Source organism: Hippocampus guttulatus, chromosome 9 (assembly GCF_054856545.1).
Source record: "Hippocampus guttulatus isolate MCC_2025c chromosome 9, RoL_Hgut_1.0, whole genome shotgun sequence".
NCBI lineage: Eukaryota > Metazoa > Chordata > Actinopteri > Syngnathiformes > Syngnathidae > Hippocampus > Hippocampus guttulatus.
In genome coordinates this window covers 247,391-266,758 of record NC_141269.1, presented here as the reverse complement: position 1 = coordinate 266,758, position 19,368 = coordinate 247,391, and the positions used below count along the sequence as shown (strand labels likewise).

At 56.0% G+C, this 19,368-nt stretch overlaps 1 protein-coding gene across 13 annotated transcripts in view; it reads right to left on the bottom strand.

The window, feature by feature from the left end:
* usp34 (ubiquitin specific peptidase 34) overlaps positions 1–19,368 on the bottom strand; it is a 33,811-nt gene that overhangs the window by 13,168 nt on the left and 1,275 nt on the right. For 4 of the 13 annotated variants that reach the window (XM_086119071.1, XM_086119080.1, XM_086119077.1 and 1 more), the window contains exons 2-40: positions 17,120–17,210; positions 16,506–16,989; positions 16,255–16,305; positions 15,738–15,887; positions 15,588–15,655; positions 14,788–14,980; positions 14,178–14,239; positions 14,027–14,108; positions 13,804–13,896; positions 13,117–13,242; positions 12,659–12,788; positions 12,452–12,567; positions 11,914–12,243; positions 11,120–11,466; positions 10,833–11,047; positions 10,411–10,529; positions 9,776–9,903; positions 9,613–9,702; positions 9,122–9,217; positions 8,942–9,024; positions 8,685–8,839; positions 8,440–8,553; positions 8,267–8,366; positions 7,525–7,687; positions 7,317–7,443; positions 6,960–7,110; positions 6,778–6,878; positions 6,443–6,658; positions 5,607–5,930; positions 5,067–5,150; positions 4,782–4,868; positions 4,483–4,683; positions 4,276–4,358; positions 3,509–3,549; positions 2,859–2,983; positions 2,497–2,649; positions 1,851–1,955; positions 704–795; positions 110–414 (exon numbers count right to left, since the gene is read on the bottom strand). In XM_086119071.1, coding sequence (XP_085975197.1) covers positions 110–414; positions 704–795; positions 1,851–1,955; positions 2,497–2,649; positions 2,859–2,983; positions 3,509–3,549; positions 4,276–4,358; positions 4,483–4,683; positions 4,782–4,868; positions 5,067–5,150; positions 5,607–5,930; positions 6,443–6,658; positions 6,778–6,878; positions 6,960–7,110; positions 7,317–7,443; positions 7,525–7,687; positions 8,267–8,366; positions 8,440–8,553; positions 8,685–8,839; positions 8,942–9,024; positions 9,122–9,217; positions 9,613–9,702; positions 9,776–9,903; positions 10,411–10,529; positions 10,833–11,047; positions 11,120–11,466; positions 11,914–12,243; positions 12,452–12,567; positions 12,659–12,788; positions 13,117–13,242; positions 13,804–13,896; positions 14,027–14,108; positions 14,178–14,239; positions 14,788–14,980; positions 15,588–15,655; positions 15,738–15,887; positions 16,255–16,305; positions 16,506–16,989; positions 17,120–17,210 — 5,781 coding nt within the window. The remainder of the gene's footprint in view (positions 1–109; positions 415–703; positions 796–1,850; positions 1,956–2,496; positions 2,650–2,858; positions 2,984–3,508; positions 3,550–4,275; positions 4,359–4,482; positions 4,684–4,781; positions 4,869–5,066; positions 5,151–5,606; positions 5,931–6,442; positions 6,659–6,777; positions 6,879–6,959; positions 7,111–7,316; positions 7,444–7,524; positions 7,688–8,266; positions 8,367–8,439; positions 8,554–8,684; positions 8,840–8,941; positions 9,025–9,121; positions 9,218–9,612; positions 9,703–9,775; positions 9,904–10,410; positions 10,530–10,832; positions 11,048–11,119; positions 11,467–11,913; positions 12,244–12,451; positions 12,568–12,658; positions 12,789–13,116; positions 13,243–13,803; positions 13,897–14,026; positions 14,109–14,177; positions 14,240–14,787; positions 14,981–15,587; positions 15,656–15,737; positions 15,888–16,254; positions 16,306–16,505; positions 16,990–17,119; positions 17,211–19,368) is intronic. The other 9 variants (XM_086119075.1, XM_086119081.1, XM_086119078.1 and 6 more) reach the window with 6 other exon arrangements.

The window sequence follows — 19,368 nt, the reverse complement described above, 5'->3', positions numbered from 1 at the left end:
AATAAAAATATCTACCCCCTCCCCAAAAAAATGGTCATATGTATTTAAAATGCCCCCCCCCCACCTCCCCATTGCGTTGTGTCAGTATTTGGCACGGGCGCGCACTCACCCTGCATGTGTTGCGACATGACCCAGTTGTGCAGCAGGCGGTAGTTGTCGGCCGAGCCCTTGACCGTCTCCACCAGCAGGTCGTAGGCGGCGGCGCGGGCGGCGTGCGACTTGCACTTGGGCTGCGCGCGGTCGGCCAGGCTGGGCAGCAGGAAGAGGAGGTTGTGCACGTCCCGCAGGAAGTCCTGGCCCTCGCGCGAGAACTTGAACGGGGGCTTGTGCTTGAGGACGCTGGTCGCCAGCCGCAGCAGACCCGTCAGGCCGTCGTCCTCGATGCTGCCGTCCCGCTGGTCCAGCATCTCGCGGCTGCGCCACAAGCAAAGCCTGACGTACGTTCGCTCGCTCGCTCGTAAGATCTGGTGGGGTTTTTTTCACGACGGCGACTTCTCGCAAGGATCATTTCTTTCAACGTGGACTAATGTTTAAGGGTGCTCCTAACCATGATTTTAATCATAGTCTAATCCGGCAGTATTTGAATGAATCAAGCAATCAATTGTATTACAAAAAAAATACAACAATTCTACGTCCACTCCATTCTAGAGTAAAAGGCAATTTAAGACGCGCGTGTGTGGGGGGGGGGGGGGGGGGGGCCCACCTTCGTATGCAGTCCGCCAGATGTCGCGTCAGGGCATCCAGGTCCAGAAGGGTGGTCTGCACCGAGCCCGCCAGCGACAGAGGGGAAGAGACCTGACGTGAGTTCAAACACACCAACAACGCTAGCCAGCGGCAACAAAACGGCCATTGTGCGGGTGTGCGGGCATGGCTGTGAACGGGAAACATTCGGCCCGAGGTAATTTTTGCAAAATTTAGCTTCATCCGTGCAACTCGAGAAAAAGAAAAAACAAATCCTCACATACTGTATATCAAAAGAACCCTCAAACTCACCCCCCAAAACTGTCTCCCACACAAAAATCAGCGATACAGTCAAACCTCGGTTTTCGTCCATAATCTGTTCCAAAACTGAAACCACACTCTTAAAAAAAATATAAAAAAAAAGGTTTATTGAACACGTCTGCTCACAATGGAAAGCGACACGAGGACACGTCACTTCGTCGTGTGAGGAAGGCGAGAGGAGTCAAGTGGTGCATTCAAGTGCGCTCAGTTTGTTCGAGAACCGAAATTTGTTTGTCATCAATTTGTTTCATAGGCATAAAAAACTGAAAATTTTTGGTTGAAAACCGAATTGGTCGAGAACTGAGACGTTCGAAAACCGAGGTTTGACTGTACCAAAAAAAAAAAAAAAAACCTGCCATCAAAAGAACACCTTCCATATGGCAAAAAAAATATTTAAAAATAATAAAACGACCCCCCCTCCCCTTCCCCCAAATAAATAAATGAAGCCAGCAAAAAAGGCTCTACCATTTTGCCAGCTGTAAAGGGCCGCGAGACGCTAAGATGACCAAAAGGTGTCGTATGTCAATGTCGGCGTCATTTAAGTTTTTGGAGCGCCCTTGATTAGCGTTTGAGCGTGATCTCGAGATGATGTCGCGTATAGACGGCAACAGCTGGTGACCACAATGAAAAGTGAAAAGCTCCAACCTACAGTCGCCACGCCAGCGCGCGCTGCTGAGAACGACTTCAAAGTAAAAGCGCAGCAAGGCGTGAATTTCCATCTAGTCTTCTGTGAGCTGCGGTTTATTTTGAAATAGGCCTTCACGCCGCGCGTCGTTGCGGCCAGCTCGACGGCCTCGCGTGCAAGAAAAGGAGGAGTTGTTGATTTGGCCGGGCCGGGCGCGTCCCACCTGGGTGGCGTCTTTGACGTGGATGTTGTCGATGAGCTTGCACAGCAGCCAAAAGTATTCTTTGCAACCGCTTCTGAGGGGCGGCTCCTCCTCGTCGTCCTCCACCTGGACACCGGAAGGCACGTTACGGCCCATTCCGCAACCTCGGCCACTTGCTCGCCATTTGACTTTTTCACAGGCGCGGTCAAAACGTTGCTACATCTCCTCAAGCCCGGCAGCGGCCACCCCGTACGTGATTTGGGGGCCGCCGACAGCCACAATGCCAGGTTTGGAGATCTCCATATTTTGGACCATCGACAGACTCGCAGTTGACGTAATGTGCTTTGGACGGTGACCCAAGGTAGTGCTTTGGCGTCGCCCGTTTTAGCCGATATTGCCCCATGGTGGGAATTTTTGCACGACACCCCATTTGCATCTCCGAGGCGAGAACGACGATGGCCATGCGCGATATTGTGTCAAAAATGACAGAAAAGCCTCATTGAGGTGGGAGCATAACAATGTCATCAATTGTGTGGTTTTTTTTTTCTTCAAAAAATATGGAATCTCAAAAACTAGAACCAATTCTGGAAAATAAATAAAAAGACCCCAAATCGATTGTTTTTTTTTTTGAAGGGGGGGCGAGTTGATTTGATTTTGGCGGGGTTACCCTGAGAGGTTTGACGGCTTGCGCGTCGGGCAGAAACTTGAGCAGCGTGGAGGCGGCGAGCAGCAAGAACGATCGGTTGATGGACTCGCCACCTTCCAGGCCCGAAAGGGAGAGCTTGTAGAGGCCGTTACACGCCTCGTGGCGCACCGCCGCCTGAAAGGAAAAGAAAAAGACGACGTTGCCGTAGAAACCACGGCTGAACGCCGACGAGCTGGCGCGGGACCGAGATGCCGCGCAATCGCGAGACTGAAAACAACGACAATCGATGATTCCAAATGTCCAAAATCAGAACGTGACCTCAAATTGAGTTTAGGATCTCCGGCGCCAAAGTTAGCCGGTCGGAAGGACGGGGCCGCTCTCACCTCGGGCACCAGCAGGGTGAGCTTCCTGAGCCAGTCGTGGAGACGCTCGCTGTCGGCCAGGCTGGACTTGACGGACGACGAGCAGTGGGCCCAGCTCACCAGCAGCCACATGGAGTAGTGGGTCACTGGGCGCACGCACACGCACGCACGCCCGTCAGCTGCCGCCACCTCGGACGACGCTTAGCGCTACGTCGACAAACGGCTAGCGCCACGTCTACAAAGCGCGCTTCCGACATCCGCGGTCATCGGAGAGATCCGGACCTGGTCTCCAGACCTGGTCTCGCAAAACGGACAAACGCCGACGGCGGCCCATCTCCAAGTTCCCGGCGGGCGTTGACGAGCGTCCGCTCAACCGGCGTGGCGGAAACGAGCGATGCATTCACGCGACTACGCATTCGTGAATGAATGAGAAAAAGCCTCACGCGCGCGCCTCACGTGAACGAACCACCGCCAAGCAAACCGTTTCAAAAGCCGTTCCATCGTGTGCGGTGGAGTGCGCATACGGCGCGCGCACAGCGGCTCGAGTGACAAACGAAGCGAGGACGCGCCGCGAGTCCGCGCGGATGACGGACGTAAACAAACGCGCGCGTCGATGAGCATTCATCCAAAACGTCTCCAACCTCATCCGCTAATATTCAAGCGGCGCTCACCTTCGTGCCGAGACCGGTGATCCGACTGGGCCTTCAGAACTCTGCGGAACAACAAAAAGATCCATGCCGTCAGGAGATGCCTTTTTGTTTTTGGGACTAGGAGCACACACGCTGCTAACCTGCCATTTTAGGACCCCAAGGGGAAGATTTAAGGGCACGCCATGGTAATTGACTTGCAAACTAAAGACTAATCATCCTCAGAAGAGTACAGTTCGAGTATGTTTTTTATTTTTTTTTTTAACCTCTCCCCCCTAGCGGTTTCCTTTCTGAACTAAGATCTCGGGGCGCTTTACATAGCGAGTACCGACAGGCCCTTTGCACTGTGTCCCGCGTTCGTCATTGTTTTCATGTTTCTTGTGCAGAGCGTGCCTGTTAAGTGATGTCTCGTTGTGCGCAAGTGTAATGACAATAAAGCGATTCATTCATTAAACTCAAACACAGAGAGGGGAGGGGGAGGGGGGGGGGGTGCTTTTCAAGGGTGATTTCGGGAGCACGTTTACTACACGGAGGGGAGGCGGGTTATGCAGGGGATTTGCCGGTAATCTTGCCCAATAGGATATTCGTGATCATTTCCATGGAGAACTTGGAACACTGGATCTCATATCTTGTGCTTTTTCTTTTTTGTGAGCCGTTTGAATACCTCCTCAAAAGGGACAAAGTATACGAACATTTCTTGCACAAGTAAATCCACGCGAGTTAGCCAAAGGGTAGTTTTCAGTGGTGCGTCCACGCATCGCTGCCCCCCGCAGGGGCGGAGTGGAACTCACCTGTGCGCCAGGTTGTCGTAGGTGTAGGCCACTGTGATGAGCCGCTCGATCAGGTCGGTTCCTTGGACCAGGCCGAGGAACACCTAAAAGCGCAACAAGACAGACGGAGAACGAGCCGGGATAAGCGGTTCGCAGAACGCGAGGATGGTCGGACGGATGCTTGTGTGTGTGTGTGTGTGTGTGTGTTGCGTGCGCGCGGGCAGCCACCTCCGTGAGCCTGGGGATGTGGAGACTTTTGCCGTGCTCCACGGCGGACTTGCGCGACTTCCCCGGCCAGGCCCGCTTGCGTTGGCCGTCGGCCAGGCCGGACCAGGAGAAGACGTCGTGGTAGGCCAGGTCCAGGTCGGCCGGGTCCACGGCAAACTGGCAAATGAGCTTCAGCAGGCAAGCCAGGCAGTCCAGCAACCACTGGACACAGTGGGCGGAAAGTTCAATTGTACAGAAGTGCGTGTGTATGCGCGTGCGTGCCACGAGACGGGAGAAAAGACTTCCTGGTCATGGCTCACCACGGTCCAGGACTCCTGGTCTTTGGGCTCCAGGATGGCAGAATTGAAGATCTCCAGTAGCAGCTGTAGACCGCCGGATGAAACGAACTGGAAGGGTGGACAAAAAGAAAGATGAGGGGCAAGAAGAAAGAAGGGTGGTGGCGGAATAAGAGAAGGGCAAGATGGAGAGTAAAAGAGGAGGCGGAAAGAAGGAGAGGAAGCAGAAGGAGAGAAAGGGCACGTTTGCAATACGCCGGACTTGCCGTCATCGCCGCAAGTGGGATTAGTCGTTTTTTTTTTTATTACCTTGCAGCTCCACGAGTTTTTGCTGTTCTCAATCTGGTCCTCGCTAGAGTCGTCAGAGTCGGGGTACAAGTCGCTGTAGCTGCCCTAAAACCCACACGGACACACACGTGTCAATGCCCCAACACCTCAAGTGTGGGAGGGGGGGATTATCAATCTGAGCATAGTAACCAATCACAGTATTCCTAAAAGTGTGTCTGTGAGCAGGGCCTCAGGGAGAGGAAGAGAAAAGAAATCGAGACAAAAGTGACAGAAAGGGCAAAAAGGAGGCAAGGAAAAAAAAAAAAAAAAAGAGTCAGGAAATAAAGAGAAAAAGGGACAAAAATGAGAAAAGAACAGAAGAGCAGCAATCGAGGAGAGAAGGGACAAGTGGCCCGGAGAGAAAGAAAAAACGAGCGAGAGAAAGTATTGGGGAGGGCGGGGCGAGCCGGAGCCAAACTTGACTGGACGCGAACCAAACGGCGCTCGCTGTCCAAATTTCAATTTCAGCTCGCAGAGTCGGCCCGCCGCTGCAAAAGAGGCGGCGTCCGCTCGCGCTCTGACCGTGGACTCCCTGTGGATGCGCCTGTTGGGCTTCCCCAGCGCTTCGATGATCTCCAGCGCGTAGAGCAGCTTGTGGGCGCTTTTCATCCTCAGCAGCTCCTTCCAGCAGGGCCCTTCGTCCTGCAAAAGGCAAAAGAGCGCCATCGACGACGCGCGCTGGGCGACGAGCGTCGGCGACTGCGTGCGGCCGCCCACCGCGTTGTCGTCCGAGATGTTCTGGAAGGCCCGCAGCATCTTGGGACACGTGGGCAGCAGCATGAGCAGTTCCCAAACGCGGCGAGAAAGGTTCTCGGCGTGCAGGTGCAGTTCCTCGCAGCGAGCCGTCTAAAACATTTGAAATGGCGTCTTGATTTGAGCGAGCGCTCGATGCGCAGCGTCGGCTTTTGCCGGTCCGTCAGCTCGACGGGAACTAACGTCGAGGGCAAAACCGACGCCGGCTTTGGCTTCGGCACGTCCGAATGGTCCTCCGTTATTTTCCGCGACTTTTATGATCGATTCGTGCAAGATTTGGACTCTCGATGGGGCGCCGGCTTTGCCGGTCGCAATTGAATTCCTCGCCATTCAAATCACGGTCAAAAGACATTCGCAAACGTGAGCTTTTACTTTGAAAACCCCCGGTCCGCTTCCACAATGAGCAAGGTTTTTGCACTTTCGCAATGCACCTCATCTCAAAGCGCGACATTCAACGGTGGCAAATCTTCAAAGAAGCTCGGGCGGCCGCGGGTCAGGTCGATTCAATCGCTTTCATTTCCGTCCCGCCGGCGGCGACGAGGCGCGGAGGGGAGCGTCGGCCGCCTCGCCGCGCCCCGCCCAACCTCCCCGCGGCGCCGACCCACCTCCGGGGCGTCCCGGCGCCGGTCGGCGGCGGGGCTGGGCGCCTTGAAGCAGGCCAGCATCTCCAGCAGGTCGAAGAGCGTGGTGAGGTGAGGCTCCTGCAGCAGCAGCAGCATGGGGATGTGCTCCTTCTGCGGGGGGGGCAGGCACGACGCCGGCAGCTGCACGCCCTCGCCTTTGCGCTCGCGCCGAGGCGCTCCCAGGGACACAAACACCATCTGGCGGCAGACGGCGAGGATGCAACGCTTGAGCCCGCCGCTTTTCCGCGGGGAGGAACCCTCACTAAAACGACACTTGCGGAAAGGATCGTTCGGCCCCAAGTGCAGACGCGAGTTACCTGCATGTCCTTGAAGCCCAGCTCGTGCAGAGTCTTCTCGTCGTAGTCGGTGGTCAGTTCGTGGCCCGACGAGATCATCCGGACGGGTCCCATCAGAGCCCCTGAAAACCACATCGCCGCAACGTGAGGGTTCCGCCGGAGACGCTTTTGGATGGATCGGGGGGGGGGGGGGCAAAGCCCACCTGAGAAGTCTCCCGGCGGTCGGCCGCTCTGGCCGAACTCCTGCAGCTGCGCCTGTTGGTTCATCTGCTCCTTCTGCAGGTTCTCATACCAGTGGGTCACCTCTGCGCGCAGGTCCGCCACCTGGTCGCTGGGGTACATCTCGATCGTCATCTGCTTTAAAAAAAAAAAAATCAAATAAAAATGCGACTGACTTCGGTGCATGTCGTTGCAAAATAAATCGCTTCATTCATGCATTTCGGGTTTAAATCCTCCAAGATGCATCTGGCCGTCTATGTTGGAGCAGTTGCTTCAACCACATTTGAAAAATCAAAGTCGTTCTTTCTTTTGCAAGATTGCATGAAAAAAAGCCAAGGGACCTTGTCGGGCAGTCCGGCGGGCTGGCAGACGATCCTGAGCGGCAACGACTGCTTGTCGCTGAGCGCCTTGAGGTGGCTGCTGATGCCCGTGCCCTCGATCTGCCACTGGCGCAGGTGGTAGGCGAACCTGGGGGGGGGCGGAGGGGGGGCGTGGTGAGGAGGCGCGATGACGAGGACTGGCGGTCCGGCGCCGGGCGGCACAGATCACCTGCGCCTGAAGGCCTCCAGGTGCGTCTTGAGCATGAGCAGGCCCCTCTCGATGCTGGTCAGGCCGGACCGCGCGTCCTTCTCCAGGTTGGCCGACGCCATCAGCAGACTCTCCATGCACTTGCGGATGAACTCCTGCTCCTTCTCCAGGCCCGTCTTACCGGCTGGACACACCGCACGGCAAACGCGCCTTCACTCGCGACATGACCGCAATCGGCACGGCTGTCCGTGTGACATCATCGTGCCAGAAGAGATACTTTATTTATTTATTTATTTTTTTAAGGCCGCAAAAAAATAATAATAATAATAATAATCATCTCATTAAGCCATTGGCGGACAAAACAAAATGGGTGAGACCATTTTATGCATGTTAACAGTTAGTGGCTAAAACCAGGTCAGCTAAAACGTATTGAATTGACTGACCAAATGATTTCAAATTGTAGGAGAAGCAGAGTTATAATTGTTTGTGCTTTTGCATCGTTTTTATTGTAACTCATTCGTTCCCAAAGACGTTTTTAAACGTCTTTTCAGACTTGGTCTAGAATTGGCTGCTACTGAATGAGTTCATTCCGTTTTTATTAGTTTGTAAAATGGTTTTGTCCATTTTTAAATTTGCTTTACCTTTATTATTTGAGTATGTTTTTTTTTTTGGGTTCATATGGCGCATTTGTCGAGTGAAAGCTATTTGGTCAGGCGGTGGGATAATTGCCCCAAGTGGCACGCAGGAGCCACCAAATACTGACCGTTGATGTAGTAGGAGTTAATGTACTGGATGGCGGCGCGGCTGATGTCGGTCGACCTCGCCCGGAGGGCGATGCCCCACAGCTGGTCCATCCCGCAAAGCTGAACGCGCACGGCGAAACAGAGAGACGCCGGTGAGCGGCCGCGCGGCGGGAGGGGCCGGGGCGGGACGGACCTCGCAGTTGGCGGCGTTGTCCAGGGTGCCGGTGGCCAGCCGGGCCAGGTTGCAAAGGTGCTGGAACAGGTTCAGGCCCGTCATGCTGATGGTCTCCGGCTTCAGCTGAGGCATCTGGACACCCCAAAATTCACACGGGGAAGGGCGGGGGAACACGTACAAATTCATTCCTTCAGACTATCGCAAAGATATCGGCGCCGGGTGAGCAGAGTCCCTTCCATTCGGTGACCTCGGCCCGAGCCTACCTTCTCCAGGAAGAGGTGCTTGTACGTCTCCATGCCCATAGCGTGTTGGTCCTTGCTGCGCACCTGGTTGAGGAACCAGTGCAGGGCGTCGTCGTAGCACTCGGCATCCTCCACCAGGCAGTGCCACAGGATGTCCACCTGCTCCAGGCTCAGCCCTGAAGGCCACAAACGGAGACGAGCTCGGCGACGAGACTTTGCGCGCCCGCGCCGCGCCCGGCCCGACGCCTTTGGACAAGTGGCAAGTCGGCGCGTCTTACTGAAATGGTCCGGGGATCCCAGCGTGGAGAAGACGCACGTGAGGAACTGCAGGCGCACCTGTACCTCGGCACTGTGACTGTACCTAAAAGGGGGCGCGAACACGGGGGACATTTTGTTCCGCGGTGCGCCGTGATCTTTTGGCACGAGTGCCAAAGTGAGCTCAGCGCGGCAAGACTCACAGCGCAAACTTGTGGCGCTGCTGCCGGACCTCCCGGATGTAGTGTCGGAGGTTGTCGAAGAAGAGCTTCATCATGTGCAGCTCCTTCTCGGCCCACCTGAGCACCGCCCACAAACACAAAAAACAAACAAAAAAAAAAAAAGCATTCTGAAACGCAGGACAGCGCTTCATCAACATTTGCCACCAAGTACCGCCTCCAAAAATGCGCGGCTTTCCAGGTAGCGCCAACACGGGAGATTTCATTCCGACCATTATTTGGAACATGACCGAGTTCCAACATGGACACGGCGTTTATCGTGAGGAAATATATTCAATGATTCAACTCAAAGGTGTTGCGTGTCAATTAACTCTTTCACTCCCATAGACGTCTTCTCAGGCTTGCTCCAGAATTGGCCGATACGGAATGAATTCATGGAAAATCGTAGCGCAAACCGAGTCCATGAAAATGTCATTCGGATAGGTCTGAGAACAGATGCGCTCGATCGGACTCACATGGTGATCCAGTGCGTGTCGTAGCTGGAGCCGAACTGCTGGAACGTGCCGAAGAGCTTGGGCAGGAGCCTCAGCGACACCACCACGGACCTGAGGGCACACGCGCGCGCTCCCGGTTAGTGCCGCTCGCTCGGGGGGGCGGCGGCGGCGATTGGCCGCTCACCGGTGGTGCGCCAGGTTGTCCAGGCAGCCCTCGATGAAGCGCATGCGGATCTGCCGGTCGGTGAACCAGCACACCAGCGAGCACAGCAGCTTCTCGGCCTCGTTGATCAGACCCTCCGACAGGTGGCTCTGAAACGCAATCCCGCCACCGTCAATGCGGCGGCGAAAACGTCGGACTCGACGCGGAGCCCGCCACAGCGGTTTCACGATCCGGACCGCGAGGTGACGGGACGCGCGCGACGGCGTCAAAAGTGCTCAAAGCGCGGCCGGTCGGCCATTTCTGGGTCGATTGGTTCGGTTGCGACGGGATTGGAAGTACGACGGCCGGACCGCAAAAGACGCTCGATCAAAATACATTTGAAAAGCAATCGAGGGAGGAGGAAAAGCCCGAGCTCGCCTTTGCAAGGCTTTCGGCGTGCTTCGGCTGACATTTGCGCTTAGCATCTGCAAACCGGCACTGCAACGGGAGCGCGTCAGGGAAAATCCTCGGACTCGATATTTTGGGTGGATTTTTTTTTTCTTTCTTTCATGTAGTTTCTTGAACCCATTTAGTTGAGTTGATTTCGTTTAAAAATAATAATAAATCGAAAATCCATCTCAACAGACATGGCCATCCATTTTCACACGTTTACATACAGCGTCGTCGTCCTGCACCAGGTCCCACAGCAGCGTGTTGCCCTTCTTGCAAACGTTGTCCAGGTTGACGTCGGTCACGGCGTGGCCGCCCGAGTACGGGTGTTTGTGCGCGGTCGGACCTGAGCGGCAACACAAAAGCTCTGACAATGGGGGGGAACGCTCCAAGACAGGTGAGGACAATGACTTCATCGGGTTTACGTTCGCCGCCGCACCTTGGCGCTTAAATAAATAGATAAAACACGCAGCTATGGATTTGACAGTAAGTTCTGTATACCGGATATTGGAAGGGCGACTGCGGACCTCGTACTCAATATCGCTCAGGCATATATTCTTTATCCTCAGCCCAAAAGGGCCAATAACGTCGCAACTTACCGAACCCCCGAGAGCAGCCGTGACTCGTCTTTCCATTTTTTTGTCCGTACCTTGCACCAGTTGCTCGTGGTAGATGGACGCCAGGTTGGGGAGGTGCTGCTGCAGATGCGAGCCGAGTTCGGCGCGCGAATTGATCTGGACCAGCTCGTCCTCGCAGCCCGACTCCTCGCCGTCAAAGTCGGCCATGTTCTTCTCCGACTTGGCGCTGACCTGCGAGCTGCTGCAACTCACGTCGTCGGCGCTCAGCATGTCCTCGGCCGTGGGCCTGCGCGCGCAAACGCACTCGCTCAGAGAGGGCGGGGGTGGGGGGGGGCGCGAAGCGGTGGCGACAACTTACCCTTCGTGATGGTGATGCCGGCGATGACGACGACGGCGATGATGCGGCGGGCCAAAGAAGCGGCGGCAGTTGAAGATATCTCCGCCCACGGCGTCGCGCATGAAGTCGGCAGGCCGGGGCACGCGGCCCGGCTCCTGGACGCCGTCGATCGCCTGAGAGGTCTGCGAGGACGAGGACGCCACGCACGCGTCCATCATCCTCATCCGACTCTCCAAGGAGGCGGAGGCGGCGGCGGCCATGACGGCCGACGTTTCCGGGCTGAAGGGGAGGACCTTTGGTTTGGCGCCCTCGCCTAGAGCCTCGCCCGCCTTCCTCTTACGCGACTCCGCTTGCTCCCGGGGGTCCTTCTGTCAGACGGGGGAAGCGGGGCATCAGTCGTGCGAGTAAACCGCAATCCGACTTAGTGTATGTTGGCCAATTTCCGATTGGCCGGGCGAAAAGGAGCGCGCAGACGAGTCCCCGCGACTTGAAGTGCAACTCGAGGCAAAAATGGCTCTCCGCAAGGATAGGGTGTCCGCGGCCTCGCTCGTCGGAACGCGTTTCGTGATCAATTACGTATTTGCGGGGAGAAGGAAAGGAACCGCTCTCGTTCATTCGGCCGTCTCCGAGCGCGGGCCCTGGCGAGCGCCGAGCCGCCCCGACAAATGAGGAGATCATCGGCGAGTTTTGTGAAAGCGCGCCAACGATGCTGGTCATTGAAATCGGGCCGGGGCAACACATGGCAGGCTGGCCATAAAAATAACGGGTAAGATGAAAATCAATTGGTGAGTGACGAGCCCCTGCGCACGTCTTACCGGCACCTGCGCCTGGTCGGTCCCGTTATCAGCAGGCGCTTCTTCCTCGTCGTCGTCGTCGTCCTCCTCGTCGTCGTCGTCGTCGTCGTCTTCCTCGTCGTCGTCGTCCTCCTCTTCCTCGTCCTCCTCTTCCTCCTCCTCCTTGAGGGCCTCGCTGTCGGCCATGTCGTCCGAGCGGACGTCGCTGGCGGGGCTGCCGGCCGAGCGGCTGGCTCCGCTGGAGGCGGCCTCGTTGCTGGAGGCGTCGCTGTGGCCGCTGGTGCTGCCCGGCCCGCTGCTGCCTTCCTCGGCGCTGTTGGCCGTCTCGTCCGAGCTGCCCTGCATGGACTCCTGACCGCGACGAGAACCGGCGACACGCATCATTCCCATCATCGTTTGAGCCAATCTATTGCGGTTATACGAGGGGCCCGGCCGAGGAGGCATTTTTTTTCGGGGGAGGCCGATCTTGAGAGCGCAATTTCAAGATGAGACGAATCAGCTCGTGAAAAATTGCGATATGGGAAGCGACGATACGTAAAAGCGAGCGACCGAGACGAACCTCGGTGTCCGAAAGCCTCCGCTGTCCCCGTTCGCTCGCCGCTATCATCTGCTCGTCCACGTCGCTGCCGGCGCTGTGCTGCGTGTCGCTGCTGTCGGGACTGGCGGCCGGAGAGCCTGGCCGACGCACGAGGGCAAAGCAAAAGGTCATTGCCTAGGGCGCGCCGCGACCTGGCGGCAAAATGGCTTTTCCGTGCGTGGCGCTGACCCTTCTTGTTGCCCGCGGCCATGTTGGTGGTGAGCGGCGACGCGAAGGAGCTCTGCTTGGACAGCTGGGCTTTGGCGGCCAGGGCGTTGTTCCACAGAGCCTTGATGAGCATGGAGGCCAAGTAGAGCGTCTGCAAAGACGCCACAGCCTTCGTCGGGCGCGCGCTCAATGCGACGGCGGCCGAACGACGCCACGCCGGGGCCGGGGCCGGCCCATTCTCCGCCGACTGGGTTTTCCCGCCATAAAAGTAAGCCCGACTTTGGAGGAGGCCGGCGCTCATGACGGCCGATTCCTCACTCTGCTAAATGGTAAGGGCCCCAAAAAGAAGCTACTGGATTTGTTCATTTATTTATTTTTGGATGTCGGGAAGCCGATTTGGGGGGGGATTCAAGATCCGAGCAGCCTTCCGGATTGGCAGGCTGTGGAGCGCCTGCGTTCAGAGACGCTTTCGCGGTTACCTGTTCAGTGTGCGCGCTGGGGTGCAGACTCGAGACCAAGTCCAGGACGTGGCGGAGGGGCACCGGGTCCAAGTTCTTGATGAGGGAAGGGAAAAGGTCGTGGATGTAGCGGCTGCAGTGCTTGAGCTGGGACGGCGGGGAGATAGTTGGTGAGAACTAAAGCAAATGACCACAACGCAATTTTCCACCTCGTGATTACGATTTTCAAGGTGCTCTTTCCATCTTTTTTCTTCCGTTCTCTTTTTTCCCCTTTGCAATCGCACATCTTGAAAGCAAACAAAAACGAGCTCCCCCATTCACTCCAAATGACCGGCAGACACCCGCGTTTCACTTGTCGCCAGTCTCATTTGGACGCATCACCGGATCATTCGGAGGATTTTGAAGACACCTCCGTTCTCCCGTCGCGACTGACGCCGAGACGCGGTATGCGTATTCATTATTATTGTGAGCCCCTGGAACATGAAGTTGGAAAATGAACACGGCACATCGATCTCGGAGAATCTAGTTTCGAAACGACTTCATTCTCTCTGCTGCGCATAAAAAAAAAAAAAAAAAATGAACCTAAATGGATTGAAGTTCCAAGACAAGCGAACGGTGCTTGGGCTGCAATTCTCTAGAGTACCGCTAGAGGGAGCCTGCCTCGCCACACTCGAGAATCTCCGGAAGGCGCCGCGCAGAGGATTCTACCTGAGCCGCTGCCCAGATGCAGTCCACGTGCTGCGTGCTGAGTCGGCCCTCCGCGGCCAGGAAGTTAAGGATCACTTGGCATTGTTTAATGATCTGAAGACAAAACAAACAAAAAAAAAAAAACCACAACAATTGTGACAATAAGTCAGCCGAAGCGCACGGTGAATAGGAATACTCCTATTCCGCGATTCCTCGGCAGCAACTCCAAACATTTGGTACTCGCCTCAATGTGCAAATTCGGTCCAAAAAGGTGCTCAATCACGTTGTTGTGGATCAGCCAGTCGGCCAGATCCTTGGCAATGGACCTGAAACCCAAACGCACGCGACTCAGTACGAATATGGACACCCGACGACAAAAAGCGCACCCGCCTTACGTTTCCGTGTCGGACACCAGAGACTCGTTGTTACACACGTCGTTAAAGGTGTGCAGCTGGTTCTGATGGGGAGAACATTTATCTTCACAACAATTCAAGATTTTTGTGGAAGTAGCAAAAAAAAAAAAAACAACAACATAAGACCGTATTTTCCGCACTATTTATTTTGTCATTTCCTCGTTTGTGAATACACAACAAAGGAATAAATCACCAACACTTCTGAGACAGTCCAGTCTCTTACATTTTACTGACATCCGATCGTTCTGTTGGCGCTCCGCTCGAGGGGGGGGGGGCTATTGAAATTATTTTGCGATTTCCTCGCTTGATTTTTGATGCATTGTTTTCCATTTTCGGAGTTTCATTGAAGTCACCGTTAATTTACGTTTTTCGGAGGCGCTCACGAACGCCTCTCGAGCGTCGCTCCATCTAGTGGATGCATTGTAGAATGCGTTTTAGAATCCAGTGCATCCAATATATTAAAAAAAAAATCAATTAAAAAAAAAAAAAGACAAAATAGGCCATTGATTGAAGGTGCGCCTCATAATCCGGTGCGCCTTTTAGTGCGTAAAATACGGTACGCAAATCATTGAAAAAGGTTCAGGGGACTGACGGTGATCTGGCTGAGTCCGGCCAGCCGCATGGTGAGCGTGGGCGACATGAAGTACTTGAAGGCCAGGTCCAGGCTCTCCTTGTCAAAGCACAGCGCGCTGTCCAGGGGCTCCTTCACCGTGCTCCACATCAGGTCGGCCATGTTGCGCGCCGCGCTCTGACGCAGCTCCTGGTCCGACAGCTGGCACAGGTAACTGAAAGGCAAGGCCACACGCGCACCTCAGCACTCGCGCGACACCTCCAGCTAATGCGGTCACGCGCCGCGGCGTCGGCGCGTTGTTAGGATCGGCCTTCGCGGCTTTCTTTGAGATCGAAACGCGCACGCGTGAGCGTCGCTAAAAGACGCCGAGTCAAGACGTGCGCCGTCACGACGAGGCAACGGGAGACGCGCGCGCGCACTCAAGACATTTGCACGTTCAAAACGCACACACGGGCAGAAGTCGAGCGGGGCCATAAATATCGCAGAAATGATTGAGCGGTGTCAATCGAGTCACTTTTGTCAAGACGCGCACGGGGTCAAAAAGCGCGGGCTCCGCATTAGCGCAAGAAGCTAACTTAGCGGTCTCCATCTTTTTGCGGTTCGCGTTGCTCACGCTTTGATTGCCGGCCGCCTCTCGCGGGGTCACGCGAGGAGAGGGTTGCCGGCGGCCAGGAAACGGTCGCTATGGCGACAGCGGGCCTACCGAGCGACGAGCGCACGGTGCGGAGCGGGGTGCCCCCCCTCCCCCCAAATGAAGAACGTAACCCGGCCCGTACGTGGCCACGGCAGGATGGCTATGAGACAAAAGAGGAAGATCTCACCGTATGACGTAAGAGCGGAAGGGGATGATGTGCTGCATGACGGCCGGAATGTGGAGCCATATTCGGATCTGAGGCCACGCACGCAAAGAGAGAGAGAAAAGAATGAGAGGCGGGATCCGGCGGGCGCGGGGGCCCGCGTCCGGCGCTCACGTTGGACACGATGGTGATGAAGGCGTGCGCGATGGGGAAGGGGAGGCTGTCGGGCGTGGCCGCTTGGAAACATTCCTTCATCAGCGACAGCCCGTGCTTGCCGCAGAACAGACAAACGTAGCGCAGAAGGTGCAGAGGAACCTCCGCGTCCTGAAAACAAACCCCAACCGAGACCACATTTGTCAAGTCCATCCTAGTTGGGTTGTTTCTTTGTTTTTTGTGTGCGTCCCTTCCTTCCAGGCCCCTCTGTGCAGTCGCATCGTTAGCGTACTTGCTCGACCGCACGTCCGAATTAGTCAAGCTCGGATTTTTGCACATTTGCGCTTCATCGAATCCATCTGGCCGCGCGGATTTCGCCGGCCGGTCGACTTGGATTCTGGTTCTTGGTGGGGCTTCAATCGACCGGCGGTAATTGAACAAAATCAGGATTTCATGACACGACATCCATCACGACCGAAAAGCCGTTTTCTTTGTGCGCTATTTGAGCCAGCGTTGTGAACGTTGCGCTCGGTCTTACATTCATGTCGCAGAAGGAGCCCAGGATGCTGCTCTCGTGAGCAGAGATGTCCTGAAAAACAAACGGTCGTCTCATTAGGGCCCGCCTGTCGGAAATTCACGCGCGCCTCGGAAAACGACAACGGATTCATTCGGTCAATGTCGAGAGAGTAGCAATTGCTCAAAATCATGTGAAGAATTGCGGAATGCGACCTCTTGGCTTCCCGTGAGCGGATCCAATGCCGCTTCTGCGCGATTTGCGTGTGCGTTCACCTCAATGGTGGGGTGCGTGTTATGCTTGTAAGCCGTGTAGAGCGGGAACTGGATCTGGAAGATCTTGGCGGCGCACAGCAGCAGCTTCTCTCGCTCGTCAACGCTCCAGGAGCCAAACGCGGCCGCGCCGCCTTCCTCCGCCTCCTCTTCTCCTTCCTCCCGCGCCTCCTCCTCCCGGCGCCCCCCTCGGCCCGGGGTCTCGGCCCGCTCCCGCTTCGGGTCGCCGTCCGGGGACCCCGCGTCCTCCTCCTCCGCCGAGTCGCGCTCCACGTTGACGGGCTCGTCTTCGCCGGGCGAGGCCGGCCGGCGGGGGGGTTCGCAGGGGGCCCGTTGGTCGCGGTCGGCCGCCCCCTCGGGGGCGTCCCGGCGGCGGAGGCGGTCCCTGAGGCCGCCGATCTGGCCCACCGCCAGGTTGATGAGCGCGTACACCAGCTGATTGAAGACCTCGAGGTGCTTGTACTCCTTCAGGCAGCACAGACATTGTCTGCAAAGGGGGGCGGGGGGGGGGGGGGGGGGGGGCGACAGCGGCCCGTCACTTGTTGCCACGACAACCACGCGCATCCAACGCATACGGCGCAAGGCCATCGACGTGATGAGGAAGCGCGCGGGCTCACCTCTGCGTCCACGAGCTGATGTGAGCCAACACTCGCAGCGCATGTTCCTTCTTCAGCTGGAAGCCGCCCTCGCTGCCGTCTGCGTCCGAAACTGCGGAGCGAGCGCAAACGCAAACGCCGCCGTCACACAACAACAACGAGGTCAAGAAACTTTACTCGGTAAGAGTTATGAGAGGCTCGATGGCAATTCTAACAGCCAAGACGGCACCCGGTTTGCTCCAAAGGGCGCGGCGGCGCCGGCCGTCGCCCTTTCGCCGATTCAGAGAGCTCTGAAACTCATTCACTCCCAAAGACGTTTTGAAACGTCTTTTCAGACTTGGTCTCAAATTGGCTGCTACCGAATAAGTTAAGAGGCGGTCCGATGGCGCTCGCCATCCTCAAAGGGGCGCTCGCTTGCCCGCCGCGACGTCGTCTGCCCGATTGATTCCGAGGCTTCTCGCATCCCCAATGAACGTGTCGAACGTGATTTCGGGAGGACGTCGACGACGATAGAAACTGAGCGGCGGCGAGTCACGGAAGACCGGTCGAGTCAGCTGCGACTTCAATACAAAAGCTCGGCAAGGCATCGGAAGGGGTCGGTATCATTTGGGGTCAAATTGGAAGCTCAGGTTGCTCATCAAATTTCTTGTTCGGAGCTGGGGGGCGGGGGGGGGGGGGGGTTCCTTGTCAATTTCGTGCCTGTTCATTTATTGTTTTTTGGAGTCTGCTCTCTCCATTCATTCACGAAAAACCACAAGCCAATCGAAGCAGAGCAAATTATTTGCAGGGTGGGGCGGGGGCGGGGTGAAAGGTCATAAAGCAGCTTTTTGTCTCTGCCGCGACGCACGAGCATGCGCAGCAAGTCTGGGTTCAAAGGTGAGCGGCACGCAACATATGGAGCCGCCGGTCGAACGGAAAGGCGCAGCTGACGACCACAACGCCCCCCTCCCCCTCCCCGACTTGGACAATTTGCCAACATTTTTGGCCATCAGACACCTCAAAACAATAAATACATAAAAATCCCACCCGCCCAGAAAAGCAGGATTAGATTACTGCTGTGCTTTCTACCCCCCCCCCCCCAACAAGAACCCAAGACAAGTTTACCTAAAAACAACATTAGCGCCGTTCGCGCTATCCTTTTCTTTTCTTTGTTTTTAATTGTTGGGAATTTTCTTCACGTTCTTCTTTTGCCGGCGCAGTGAAGACACAAAGCATTCTTTTTACAGTGCCGAACTTCTTTTCGCGCCCGCGTGCCAATGTGACAGCAGTCAAGTTTGGTGAGCCGCCAATCCCCGCCGCCCGAGGCCGTTCGCACTGACGGCGGCCCGTTCAAGGTTGGGGCGCCGTCCGAACTCCGCGGCCGCTCTCCCCAGCAGCTTAGCGCCGGCGTCCGACGTTTGTCGTCGGGAAAGCGGGTCTTTCTCTGCCCGGCCTCGTCACGGCTCGCCGATCTCCGTCGACGGCGGCGCCGCGTGCGCTTTGCATTTGAGATCAGCACAGCTTGCACAAGTTGGAGATCAAAATTCAAAGGGGAAACTTAGCGTCTCGCGTCAATTATGAGGGGGTGAGAGATGCGGGCAAGATTGGGACCCTCGCATGCAAAGAGAGCGCGCCGATGCATGGTCTGACCACCTCCCGTTTCAAGTCTTCCAGCGGTTCCGCATTTGTGATAGATCTCGTTTTCCTCGCATTCGTGCAACTCATGTCAACCTAGTTCATCGTTTGCGTGGGCGCATGAATACGTGAGTGACCGTAGATCCTCAAGTCCGCAGACTTTGGCGCATTTCGACATGGATTACCGCAGAAACGTAAGGCAGAGAGCAGCTCGAGGTTGACCAATTCAGACGAAAGCTACTTTTATCGTGGCGACGCCCGAGAGGGCATTTTCAAGGTCTCGGTCTCGTCCTGGACTGGCGGTAATCCGGATTTCTCGCCAAGACCAGCCGATGTGATGACTTGGCAACCCGACGCCTGCACCTGCAACCTTGGCGGCGTTGTGACTGAGGCTTGTGTGTTTACATCACAAGATGCTACAGTCTCGCAGCGCGTTGCTTCAAAACGATTGCGTTCTTCTTTCCATGTACACTGGTGAACACACGCAGGGACTTTTTTCTTCTTACTTAGTTAGGCTGGCGGGGGGGGGGGGGGGGGCGATTTGAGAGCTTTGCGTGTTCTGCTTTGAAAGAGTTGCAGGTGGCACACGTGTTTGTTTTCTGGCTGTCAACTGCATTCGAGAGAAGATGAGAACCAAAGAGAGAAGGCCCTTCAGC